Source organism: Natator depressus, chromosome 3 (genome assembly GCF_965152275.1).
Source record: "Natator depressus isolate rNatDep1 chromosome 3, rNatDep2.hap1, whole genome shotgun sequence".
In the NCBI taxonomy this organism is placed as follows: Eukaryota; Metazoa; Chordata; order Testudines; family Cheloniidae; genus Natator; species Natator depressus.
In genome coordinates this window covers 37,204,159-37,217,788 of record NC_134236.1, presented here as the reverse complement: position 1 = coordinate 37,217,788, position 13,630 = coordinate 37,204,159, and the positions used below count along the sequence as shown (strand labels likewise).

The 13,630-nt window shown below is 40.8% G+C and overlaps 1 protein-coding gene across 1 annotated transcript in view; it reads left to right on the top strand.

Moving 5' to 3' along the window:
• DCDC2C (doublecortin domain containing 2C) overlaps positions 1–13,630 on the top strand; it is a 116,600-nt gene that overhangs the window by 54,186 nt on the left and 48,784 nt on the right. Inside the window, exons 7-8 of the mRNA XM_074947702.1 lie at positions 7,642–7,807; positions 9,620–9,720. Of these exons, the coding sequence (XP_074803803.1) occupies positions 7,642–7,807; positions 9,620–9,720 (267 nt within the window). The remainder of the gene's footprint in view (positions 1–7,641; positions 7,808–9,619; positions 9,721–13,630) is intronic.

The following is a 13,630-nucleotide window of genomic DNA, read 5'->3' as shown; positions in this document are numbered from 1 at the left end:
TCCCTGACTTCAGTACAGGGACAGGTTTATTTGTGGAAGGAGTTCAATGGAAGCGTGCCTGTTTACAGCAGTGCTGAACTTGATCACTTCGGTAATTTTTGACATCTTACCTGGAACAAAGTTAAAAGTGAATGTATCCTTAGGAATTTAGACTATAAAAATTACAAATATATTCTAAAATAAAATATTTGGCATTCAGTTTCTTTTCAGTTCTTCATGCACGTTGCCCTAGCCCAATTATCCATTAGCCAAATATAATAATCTACATTATCTGGTCTGAAATTAAATGAGCAAATGTACCGGCACAATGTCGTTAGTCGACACTATCTTTAGATGACATTTTGCTGCCCCATCTTGCAGCACTTATGAATGTGAATAGTTCCAGTGACTTAAATGACAACCAACAGTCATTTCACAAGTATTTGTTAGACAACCTCTTAAGTGATGCTGATCTATAGAATAACAATGGTCAATGTAACAGCAGAACTGATGATCCTAGCAGCAAAAGAACTATGTATTTATAATTTAGATTGGGTAGATAGTATAAAATCTGCAAAGTCTTTAGTATTTGGATTCATAGGAGCAGCAGTAGCCAACGTCTCCTATAGACATTTCTCTTTTGTATTATGTTTGAGAAAGATACTTGTTGCACTACTCTATGGGATTGGGCTGAGGTGATGGAACTTCTTTGAAATATAGATGCACCTCAGACATGCGCGCACACACACATACCTATAATACATTGCAATGACAAATTTCTGTTGGAAGCTGATCTAGTGAGATAAAATTCCTAATGCACTAATAGAGAATATTTGAACCACCAAACTGAAGAGCACTTTTTAACGTGTGACTCTTGGTCACAGTAGTTTTCTATAAATAAGTTCCTAGTTAACTTACCAACCAAGCATTCCCTGTCCCCCTCCTCCCCCCCCCCCCGCCCCGCAAAAGATAAAAATGATGTCGATACAAGCATAAGAAAGGATAGGGAACAAATTAAAGTAGCTGACAGAATACTGTAGTTACATCAGAGAACTAAAGTGCAACCTCTAGAGCAATAGAACATATTTCTACAGAATGCTTAATACATTTTACTGTCTTTTGAATCTGGTTTGAATGAGTACCTCCAGATGATGTATAGTCCATTATCACTAATAAGTATACAGTACTTCCCTTTTTCTGGATCTGTTCTCTAATATCCATTTTTAACAAATCATATATTTTTCTCAGATTTGCTTTAAAATCTATAAATGTAATTTTAGTGTAACATTTTTCATATCTAATTAAAGCAACAGTATATCTTTTACGTTAAAGGTATAAAGGTGTTTCTTACTGTACAGTGAAATCCCTAATATAAGAAATCAGATGAGAAGAAAATGTTTACTTTTATGTTTTAAATGTTGTAATTTAAAAAGATTTCTTTAAAAAAAAATCACAGCTCACCGTAAATTGATACATACATATCTGAATGCCACTTGAAAGAGGAAAGGTGGTCATCGTAAAGTCAGTATAGCAACAGGAAAGTAAGAAAGGTTCTGTTCTGGCTCCCAAATCATCAACCAAATAATTAACTGAGGCCAAAATTTTCAAACTTGAGTCCTTAAAATTAGGCATCTAAATCCGTGTTTAGGCACCCAAATAAAGTGTCTGGATTTTCAGTCTGCCTTCACTGCCAAAAAAGGTGTATTTTTACAATTAGATAGTTAACTTGAATTAGCTATCTTGCTTTAAAATCCTTGTGGAGTCAAGGCACAGGTAGTTTTTATTTCAGTGTTGCTAATCAAGGTCAACCTTGTACCCCTCACCTGGAGTTTACCTCAACTAGGTACATAGAAGTAAAAACTACAGTATGTTATGGTAGGAATTTTGCCACAAGATATCTAACTCAAGTTAAAACATACCATTTTTGGCAGTGAAAACAACCTCCAAGTACCAATCACTGGGAGCATCTATGAAAATCAGGCCATGTTTTTGGATTTGGGCAACGAAGTTTGAAAATTTTGACCTAAATTCCAATTGCAGGCCCAAATTATACCATTGGTTACACCCTACTGAAAACACTATTTAAAGAAGAAGAACACGCCCCCTCACTCCCAGCCTATGAAACCGCAGCTTGAGTTTTCAGAGCTAGCATTTACAATAATCATATTTCTGCTTGCAAACAAAGTGAACTTAAATCATAGAAATGTAGGGCTGGAAGGGACCTTGGAGGTCATCTAGTCCAGCCCTCTGTGCTGAGGCAGGACCAAGTATAGCTAGACCTTCTCTGACAGGTTTTAGTTTAATCTGTTCTTAAAAATCTCCAATGATGTGGATTCCATAGCTTCCCTTGGAAGCCTATTTCAGATCTTAACTACCTTTACAGTTAGAAAGTTTTTCCTAATACCTAACTGTGGCGGGGTATACAAACACCAAACTGGAGAGTAAAGGGTTATGGAGCTCCTCTGGGCCAGGAGGCCCTGCCCCACTGCTCCTGCACAGGCTGGAGGAGGAACTTAGAAAGGGGAGCAGAGTAGCTCCGTGGCAGGCAGATAGTGGAGGTCAGCTGATCTACACTCTCTGAGCTCTGCTGCTTGAGGCCTGGCTATAGTGATGTGAACAAGCCTACAAAGAAAGGACTGTTGACTCTGAAGGTTAGAGACTTTATTTTTGTGTTTAATTCTTTACTTTACCCTGTGGGAAGAGAGGGGACTGGTAGGAAGTGATCCAAGGAGGTAGCTGCATAGCACCTGAAGGTGCAGGATTTAGCTACCTAACATTATGCTCTGGATTAGGGCCCAATGGAAAGGGTGGGCCTGGGCTCCCTTACCAGCCTTAAAGAGGGACAGCTTGGGAAATCCATTTCTTGGTGGGGAACCTAGTTGGGGGAAGACCCTAAAGATGCAAGGGTCTGGACCACAAGACCCTCAACCCAAAGGGGAAGCCCTGAATCCCTTGCTTAATCATGATGACCTCCCTGTTATTGGAGACTCTATATATACCCTGAAAGGGGTGGACTTGAAAATGTGACTTGTCTGGAGAACTAAGTCACTGAAAAGACAGATCACTGCAGAGTAGAGCAGTAACAAGAAAGGTGAATGCTGGAGAAGAAGTCAACCTGCCACATCCCCTCCTGATCATTAGGCAGCCTTGGTGGTGAGTGTTCCCCTTCACACTAACCGAAATCTCCCTTGCTGCAGATGAAGCCAATTACTTCTTGCCCTACCTTCAGTGGACATGGAACACTGATCATCATTCTCTTTAACTGCCCAGAACCGGACACAGTACTCCAACTGACCAGTGCAGAGTAGAGTGGGACAGTTGCCTCCTTTGTCTTACATACAACATTCGGGTTGATACACCCCAGAACGATATTAGCTTTTTTCTCAACTGCATTACATTGTTGACTCAGATTCAATTTCTGATCCACTATAACCCCCAGATCCTTTTCAGCAGGACTACTGCTTATCAAGTTATTCCCCATTTTGTAGTTTATTCATTTTGATTTTTTTTCTTTGTACTTGTATTTATTGAATTTCATCCTGTTGATTTTAGACCAATTCTCTAATTTGTCAAGGTCCTTTTGAATTTTATTCCTGTCCTCCAAAGTGCTTGCAGTCTTTCCCAGCTTGGTGTCATCTGCAGGTTTTATAAGTATACCCTCCACTCCATTATCCAATGAAAATACTGAATAGTATCAGACCAAGGAGAGACCCCTGAAGGACTCTACTAGATATATTCCCCCAGTTTGATAGCAAACCCATTGACAATTATTCTTTGAGTTTCGTCTTCCAACCAGTTTTGCACCTTATAGTAATTTCATCTAGGCCACGTTTGTCTAGTTTCCCTATGAGTATGTCTTAAGGGACTGTGTTAAAAGACTTACAGAGATTAAGTCATACCATGTCCAGCTTCTCTCCTATCCACTAGGCCAATAACCCTGTCAATGAAGGAAATGAGTTGGTTTAGTACGATTTGCTGTTGACAAATCCATGTTGGCTATTACTAATCGTCCTATTATCACCTAGGTGCTTATAAATTGATTATTTAATAATTTGTTCTGGTAACTTTCTAGATATCAAAGTTAGGCTGACTGGTCCTGTCAAGGTTCCTTCCCCACTCTGAACTCTAGGGTACAGATGTGGGGACCTGCATGAAAAACCCCCTAAGCTTATTTTTACCAGCTTAGGTTAAAACTTCCCCAAGGTACAAACTATTTTACCTTTTGTCCCTGGACCTTATTGCTACCACCACCAAGCGTCTAACAAAAATAACAGGGAAAGAGCCCACTTGGAAACGTCTTTCCTCCCAAAATCCTCCCCAAGCCCTACACCCCCTTTCTTGGGGAAGGCTTGATAAAAATCCTCACCAATTTGCATAGGTGAACACAGACCCAAATCCTTGGATCTTAAGAACAATGAAAAAGCAATCAGGTTCTTAAAAGAAGAATTTTAATTAAAGAAAAAGTAAAAGAATCACCTCTGTAAAATCAGAATGGTAAATAGCTTACAGGGTAATCAGATTCAAAACACAGAGAATCCCTCTAGGAAAAACCTTAAGTTACAAAAAGACACAAAAACAGGAATCTACATTCCATTCAGCACAACTTATTTTATCAGCCATTTAAACAAAACAGAATCTAATGCATATCTAACTAGATTGCTTATTAACTCTTTACAGGAGTTCTGACCTGCATTCCTGCTCTGGTCCTGGCAAAAGCAACACATAGACAGAGAGAACCCTTTGTTTTCCCTCCCCCTCCAGCTTTGAAAATATCTTGTCTCCTCATTGGTCATTTTGGTCAGGTGCCAGCGAGGTTATCATAGAATCATAGAATATCAGGATTGGAAGGGACCTCAGGAGGTCATCTAGTCCAACCCCCTGCTCAAAGCAGGACCGATCCCCGACTAAATCATCCCAGCCAGGGCTTTGTCAAGCCTGACCTTAAAAACTTCTAGGGAAGGAGATTCCACCACCTCCCTAGGTAACGCATTCCAGTGTTTCACCACCCTCGTCGTGAAAAAGTTTTTCCTAATATCCAACCTAAATCTCCTCCACTGCAACTTGAGACCATGACTCCTTGTTCTGTCATCTGCTACCACTGATTATCATCTGCTACCACTGGTTATCTTAGCTTCTTAACCCTTTACAGGTGAAAGCGTTTTTCCTCTGGCCAGGAGGGATTTAAAGGTGTTTACCCTTCCCTTTATATTTATGACAGGTCCATAATTCGTTGGGTCCTCTTTGTTCCCCTTTTAAAGTTAGGTACTATGTTTGCCCTTCTTCAGTTCTGTGGGACCTCACTTGCCCTCCATGAGTTCGCCAAGATAATTGGTAACAATTCCAAGATTGCTTCAGCTAGTTCCTTCAGTACTCTAAGGTGAATTTCGTCAAGCCCTGCTGACGAGAATACATCTAAATATTCTTAACATGTTCTTTCCCTATTTTGTCTTGCGTTCCTTCCCCCTTGTTAATATCTGGTCACAATTCACCTTTTTAATGAAGACTGAAGCAAAATAGTCACTAAACACCTGAGCCTTCTTGAGGTCATTCCTTATTAGCTCTCTTTCCCCAATAAAAAGAGCACCTACTCTTTCCTTTTTCCTTCTCTTGTACCTAATGTATTTATATAACCTCTTCTTATTGCCTTATGTCCCTTGCTAGGTATAACTCATTTTCTGCCTTAGCCTTTCTGATTTTGTCTCTATATACCAGTGCTATTCTTTTGAACTCATTCTTAGACATTTGCCCATGTTTTCACTTTTGTAGGATTCTTTTTTGATTTTTCAGGCCATTAAAGAGCTCCTGATGGAGCTATATTGGCCTCTTCCTTTTCTTTCTGTCTTTCCTTCACATCGGGATAGTGTACTGTTGCTTCTTTAATATTATCTCTCTGAGAAACTGCTAGCTCTCTTGAACTCCTTTTCCCCTTAGATTTTCTTCCCATGGGGGTTTACCTAAAATTTTCTGACTTTTTTGACTTCTATTGTACTTATTCCACTGTTCTCACTCCTTCCTTTCCTTAGAATCATGAATCTATCATTTCATGCTCACTTTCACCCAGATTGCCTTCAGATTTGCAACTAGTTCCTCCCTGTTAGTCAGAATGATGTTTAAAATGCCTGTTCCCCTTGTTACTACTTCCACCTTCTGAAACAAAAGGTTGTCCTCAGTACATTTCAAGAACTCACTGGACATTTTGGGTTTTGCTGCATTAAAGTCTCCTATTACTACCACGGCTTGTGTGATTTTTCTCTGGAAGTGGAACCCTGGAATACCATTTGCACAGTAGTTTTGCTGAGTAGTTCCACACCTTAACTCTTGTTAATAAATGTGCTATTTTGTTTGGTTTTTTACTAGTGTTTGTTTGCTTTAGCAAAGCTAGCCCAGGACAAGCTAATGGGCTGTCTGTTTAAAGTGGCAAAACCAAGGGGGTTGCAAGTAGAGCTGGTTGGAAACTGGAATTTCCATTCTGTGGGAAATGTCAACATTTTTAAAAGTTTTTTTTTTTTTTTTTGGTTCCAAATTGGAACAAAAAGCAAAAGCTAAATTTTGAAGTTTCCTATGAAGTGAAACCCCCCAAAATGTTTGTTTGGAACTTTTGAAACATTTCATTTTGATAATGTTGAATCATTTCATTTACATAAAAACATGTTACTGCAATAACAAAATGTTTCATTTCATCTTTTCATTTTGACTCATTTAATTTAGACTTTTATATTAAAACATTAATGTGCATACTTATATATAATATAAAAGTCTAAATGCAATGAATCAAAATGAATTAAAACAAAACATTTTCACCTTATCCAATGAAACATTGTGACCTCATCAAAATGAAATGAGAAAATCTAAATTGTTTTAACCTTTTCCCTGTTGCAAAACTCATTAAAAACTATGAAGTCTCACAAAATGTTTTCTTTGACAGAAAATTGTTCCATCATATTTTTCAACCAGCTTTAATTGCAAATCTGATTAGTCTTTCCTGCTATCTTAATGCTATTTCTACATAAGGACTGCTGTATTAGAAGTCTCATAAAGATATGTTTATTGTCTATACATATGTAAGTACAACTTGTCAATGTTAGGTCCCTACCTACAGTGGAAATCTAATGAGCTGACCCACACACAGGAACCTAGCAGCTTCTCTGGAAAAAGCATAGTCATAATTTTTAGCCACATGCATCTAAAACTGCAACTATAACAGTATGAAAATCTACATTATAACAGCAATAATCATGATATGGATTAGTTCTTTGCCATTGTAAATTACAGTCATGGTCTGATTATGGAAAAAGGCTTTAGAGGCTAATAGAAATATCCTTGATATTGCAGTAAAAATTGATGAAAGCCATTTAGTAATTTTTAATAGTCTAAAATCCATTTAATCTCCCAATTCCAGCTGTTGCTCCTTGTTCAGCCCTGTAATAGCGGCAGTGCAGGAATGAAAGTGGAAGGGCTATTGCTCTTTTCCAGCCTTTGCAAAGTCAAAAGGCCTTCTAAGAAACTAAAGCAATAAAGCAGATGCATGTGAAGGATTCTGAAGTGCATTGTTGTTAATGCTGAATGTTCACAGTTGCAAACAAATTACTTGGGCATATTTAACAGTTAATATAAAAGAGATTGTTAATCATTTGGATGTTCTCTGTTTAATGTTTCATTTAGTCAGAGAAACACAGTGCAAGTCAACCTTCATGTAAACATTCAGCAAAATCACAGAAAAGTCCCAAACCAGCAGATGGAAAAGCACATTCAGTTTTTTATGCCAAAGAAAGCAAAGAAGTCAAGAAGGCAAGACCTGAAAGGACTATACCCCTGGGATCTGATAAGGGTAATATGAAATACTGCTTCTGTTGTGTAAGGCAACAGTTATGTTTTAAGAATTTTATTTTGATGAACTATTTCCATTTTTGTTTTTTTAAGTCTATGGAATGGTTGCTGAAATGTTTCTATTAAATATAATGTATGAGGAGCAGAGAAGTGAAAATATTTATTGCTCCTTTGGAAGTAGTACAGAGAAAACACACAAACCAATATTTAAAATATAGGTGCATATAGACAGACTTCTTAATCCATAATTTCCTCGCAATGTCCATGTCATTTGGTCAGCCATTTTAGAACGGTTTATGGTGAACATGGTGAACGGTTTATGGTGAATGTAACAGTGTGAAAATATATCCATTTATATCACTTATTTCTTGTATAAAATCATACTTTAGGAAAAAAAAACATAGCTGTTGTACTGTATACATACTATGTATATTTGTGTACATATTTCTAAACTTTTCTTAGATTGTAAGATCATTAGCCTGGGGTGTCAGGATCCCAGCTATTGGGGTGCAGGGTTGAGGCTAAGGCTTGGGTTGGAGGGAACTTGAGAACATGGTCTGAATTCCGTCTAGAGGGTCAAGGCCAGAAGCAGCAGTCCGTACCAGCGTCATGCCATAGGATCAGGTCGTAGTTGAGGTCAATGAGCTGCATCGGGTTGGAGCCAAATGAGCCAGCCAGAGTAGGATTAGTGGAACCACGGCAGGGCTAGGCATTAGAAGTGGAGCAGGGGACCAGGAACTGATGTGTCAGGAGCAGAGCAGGGGTCCAGGAGTGAGGCCAGGTGTCAAGAGCAGGGCTAGGGTCAGAAACCAGGAGCAAGGTAAGGTATCAGGAATGTGCAGCACAATCTGTTTGCAGCAGCAATCTAGGGACCCAAACAGTTGTGCAGACAGCCTCCAGGTGTTTACCCCAGACCTTAAATAGCATTCTTGGGCCAATCAGGGAACACAGTAGGCTTTGCCACTCAGGACTGCTATAGGTGGGACATCCAGTATGCTTGAACCTATAGGGCTCATAATCTGCTGTTCCATGCTTCACTGGAGCTGTTGGGTAGCAGTGTGGATTGAACCAGCAGACATTTTAGAGGGGTTTTAGAGCCCGAGCACCTCACGTGGGGATTGTGTCCACCTGCCTACCTCTGTTTATATGCAAGTTTCTTCTAAACATCTTAGGTTGTAAACTCATTAGACTGGGCGTTGTCTACCTGCCTACTTACATTTGTACAAAACCTAGCACATGAGGGGTAATCAGGTCCTCTGCATACATTAATATTAATATTAAATTATGCAAATTGCTGATCTTCATTCTGTCTCAAACTTCTGAATGTATATTCTTCCTTTTTATTAAGAAATAAAACATAATAAATTAAATTAAGAGAAGACAAGAAGAAATTTATGTTTTGGCTATTTGATTGCCCTTTACTCTTCTAGGGCATGAAGACTGATAATTCAACATTTTTAGTCTGTTTCTGTAATAGTTTTAGTTCACTAGACATTGATATTTGCACTGCTACATAACCCTTTTTTGGCCAAGTGTTCTGCACAACACTTCCTAGTAAGTCCTTTCAGGCAAAAATAAAATATTTCAACAGGAATACATTTTTTTCCTTGAAACTGATTAGGTTGTGCAACTTTTGGAAATAAAGCCAATAAGATTAATGTTTTTTCTTCTTATAGAATTGATTCTTTACTTACTAAGAAAAATAATGAATTTTAATAATCCTACATGTCAGTTTGATGAACAAGGAACTGTGACATGTTCATGGAGGTGTACAAGCAGTATTTGATAACTAATGTTTTCCATTACTTTCCAGCACCAAGTATTTTTAAAGCTGGTAAACCCAGGGGAGAAATTCAAGGGGCAGTAGAGGTACAAGAAGACAAAAATCTGAAAGTGGAAATGCCTATTGATCAGGTAAATTCAAGGCAAACTTATTGCCCTCTAATAAATTTATTGGTATAAAATATTCTTGGCCCTTTAAAATAGGAAGAAAGAATTTAATTAGCACATCCCCTCTCTCCCTCTGTCTGTCTTTGACAAGAATAAGGTAGAAATAGATTTCCTAGAGTCTCTGGGCAAAAGCAGCCCTTTGTTTAAGTTACTGTAACTATTATATTAGAAAAATTAGTGAGACCTGACTAAGCTACTAGTCTGTAAAAATCCCATGGTTGAATTAAAGATAGAAGTAGTGAAAAAACTTGGTGTATGATCTTCCACTTTCCTTGCTGAATTATACATATCAAAGCACATGTCTTCTCTATTAGTCTTAATGAAAAAGATCAGCAAGCCTTAAATAAGGCCTTGTCTAGATGAGGTCTTAATTTGCACTGATATTTCTTGCACATTGATTGGTGCATATTAGACAGTCTGCAATAATCGTGCATCCACTGTAAAATATTTTCTGTTTCAGTATGGATTGGTTTGTATACATGGCATGGACTTTGGGCGGAGTAGGTGAGCAACATTCTGTGCAAGTATCCCGGAGTGCTTTGCTTTGTTGCTATTCTGTATGCATTCTGGGACTTCTCTTGCTTTGCGTTGTGGGATACTGTAGCAGTGTGCACTCACCGCTGCAGCGCCTCCTGCTGGTCATCCAGGAATTAGCTCATCCCAGCCTCAGAGCGCCTCCTGTTGGCCGGTGTCTCCCTACCGATATCTGCTTACTGGTCAATCTCGACCACTTATAGTACTTCTGATGCCGCATCCCTCACCGGCCCACAGTGCCTCCTGTCCTGGGTACTGCCAGTGACAATACCCCTACACTTGGGCTCCTCCCTTCCCCAGGGAACCCCAATCCTCTAAGCCCCCCTCACCTCAGTGACCCACTGCCAGTCTTCATCTAGCCCCTTCCCTCAGGGGCAAACTGTAGTCTGAAGTGGCCACTCATCATCAGCCAGGGGGTTGGAACTGCTGCCTTTTCCTACTCTGGCTGCTCCCCACAGCCCCAGTGCCCCCTCAAGCCTAAGAAGCAAAGCCTCAGCCTGGGAGTTTGCCAGGTTGGAGCTGCTCCTGCTCCTGCTCCTGCTCCTGCTCCTGCTCCTGCTCCTGCTCCTGCTCCTGCTCCTGCTCCTGCTCCTGCTCCTGCCAGCACTACTCTGCCCAAGGTACCCCCCTTCTGCTTGCAGGCAGCCAGTCCTTCCCTCTCCAAGGCTGGAGAAAGACTGACTGCCTTCTGATCCTGCAGCCCTTTTATAGGGCCCTGCCTGGCCCTGATTGGCTGCCTCCCAGTCTTTTCTGATTGGCTCTTAGCCCCAGCCCTCTCCAAGGGCTGGCTTTTAACCCTTTCTGAGCTGGAGCGGGGTGACCGCCCCGCTACAGATACATAGCAGAAGTTAGCTGGGAGTGAGTGGAATTGTGGCACTTGGGGATAAGCTCAACAGTGCCCATGATTCCTCTCCTGCCATCTTATTCATTTCTTGTGGGCAAGCCTGTTCCATTTTCAAAACATCCGGCATTTTGTGTCTGCTATCCTGGAATAGTGCTCCAAGTTGTGATGCTGACAACTGCCAATCCACAGAGACTGGTGAACATTTATTTGAGATCTCATCGCCAGGTGACTGTGGCTTTGGATGCCATATGCCGAGCACTTTTGGCAGCTGCAACAGCAGCTGTACCAGATTGTTTTGGAGACTTGGGGTGATCAGCCATTGTGGCAGAATGTGAGGATGACAAAGGGCACTGTAATAGGGTGCACTTTGTCCCTGTTTGCAGATACCCCAGGAACCTCTGAGACTCTCCCCATTGAGTGGCAACCTCAATTTATTTATTTACATTTCTAGCACCAATATGGGAATGCAGACCCATGCAGCAATATAATATACAGTGCTTCTCTATGTTTAAACCTTTCCCACCAGGCCAGAGGTCTCCCTTCCTTGAGATTTCTGAACACACTGGACTCAGCTAGCCCAGGTCCTCTCCTGACTCCCTTCCTTCCTGTGTCTTTCTGTACTCCTCAGCTGATGGGCTAATTGGTTCATGAGCCCTCCTAGCCTGATCGGCTAATTAGCTTGCATATCTCCAGTCAGCCTTTTCCAAAGGCTATGTCTATACTGCAGTGTAAGCCCAGAGTTAGCAGAACTTTACTTAACAGACCATGGTTTATTAATCTAGGGTTTGAGCATCTACATTCATTTGTAACCCTAGATTAGGATGGGAATCTACACTGCATTATGTGGGCCCAAGTCCAACCCCCCATATCCGAGACTTCCTAGCGCCCTCCCAAAAGGTGTCCTTTGCTTGTGGTGCAGTGAGGGAAAACTTGACTATCCACCAAACTTAACTGTCCAGAGGACAATGAAAGCTGTCCTGTGGAATTGTGGAATACTTTTCGTGGGGTCCCAGAGCATCAGTCCAGCAGGTCTGTGTTTACACTGCAGAGCAATAGGGCTTGAACCCAGGGTCCCGGCTTGAGTCCTGTGTCCCAGGACCTATGCTTGACTCAGGCTCAGACCCTTCACCTCTGTGGGGTCCTGGGACCCTTCGTCTGAACCCTGGGTTAGCTCAGTTTATGTGTAGATAAAGAGGAGTTAGGCGTGACGCTGAATTTGAAACCAGGGCTTACATTGCAGCGTAGACTTACCCTAAGTGATTAGAGTGCTGGCTCACTTAGTGTCCAGCATTCTGCCGGAGGCACTTTCCTAAATCTGCCCTGGGCTCACCCCTGAGCTGCAGCTGTAGCACACTGTCATGAATACTCCCACAACCATTCAGAACCATGTGGCCATCATCACCTGGAAGCTTGCCACCCCAGAACTGGTCAGTAGCCAGCCAAGCAGTCAGAATTACAGATTTCAAAGTTCCTGTCCCCTTTCTCCTTAACAGACCAAATATCAGTCAGTACAGCTCTCTTTTGGGCAGCAGGACCGGGCTTACTCTAGAAAATTTATATGTGCGCCAAGCTATGGTGGTATTCAGCACTGGAATAGAAATGTAACTTGTTCTTTAAAAAAAGAAACATTTCCCTCTGTAAACTCTGGCACTTTGAGGTTTATTAAGAACATAAGAACAGCCATACTGGGTCAGATCAATTGTTTGACCCAGATCAATAGCCTGGTATGCTGTCTTTCAACAGTGGCCAGTGCCAGATGCTTCAGAGGGAATAAACAGAACATGGCAATTATCAAGCAATTCATCCCCTGTCTTCCAGTCCCAGCTTCTGTCAGTTGGATGTTTACGGACACCCAGAGCATTGGGTTGTATCCCCGACCATCTTGGCTAATAGTAATTAATGGACCTATCCTCCAGGAACTTTTCTAATTCTTTTTTGAACCCAGTTATACTTGTGGCCTTCACAACATCCCCTGGCAATTAGCTGAACAGGTTGACTGTGCATTGTGTGAAAGTACTTCCTTGTTTTTGTTTTAAACCTGCTGCAATTGGTGACTCCTGGTTTTGGGAATTTATATAGTGGCATTATGATATTTTTTGTCTTATTACCTGTCCCTTTCCTAATAGTTCCCAACATTCTGTTAGCTTTTTTGGACTGCTGCTGCATATTGAGCAGATGTTTTCAGAGAAATATTCACGATGACTCCAAGATCTTTCTTTAGTGGTAAAAATTTAGACCCATCATTTGGTATGTCTAGTTTGGACTACATTTTCCAATCTGCATTACTTTGCTTTCTGAGATCCCTCTGTGACTCTTTACAGTCAGCATTGACATTAACTATCTTGAGTAATAACTTTGCCACCTCACTATTTATTCATTTTCCCAGATCATTAATGAAAATGTTGAACAGCACTGGTCCCAGTATAGATGCCTGGGGGACCCTGCTATTTACCTCTCTCCACCGAGAAAACTGATAATTTATTCCTACCCTCTGTT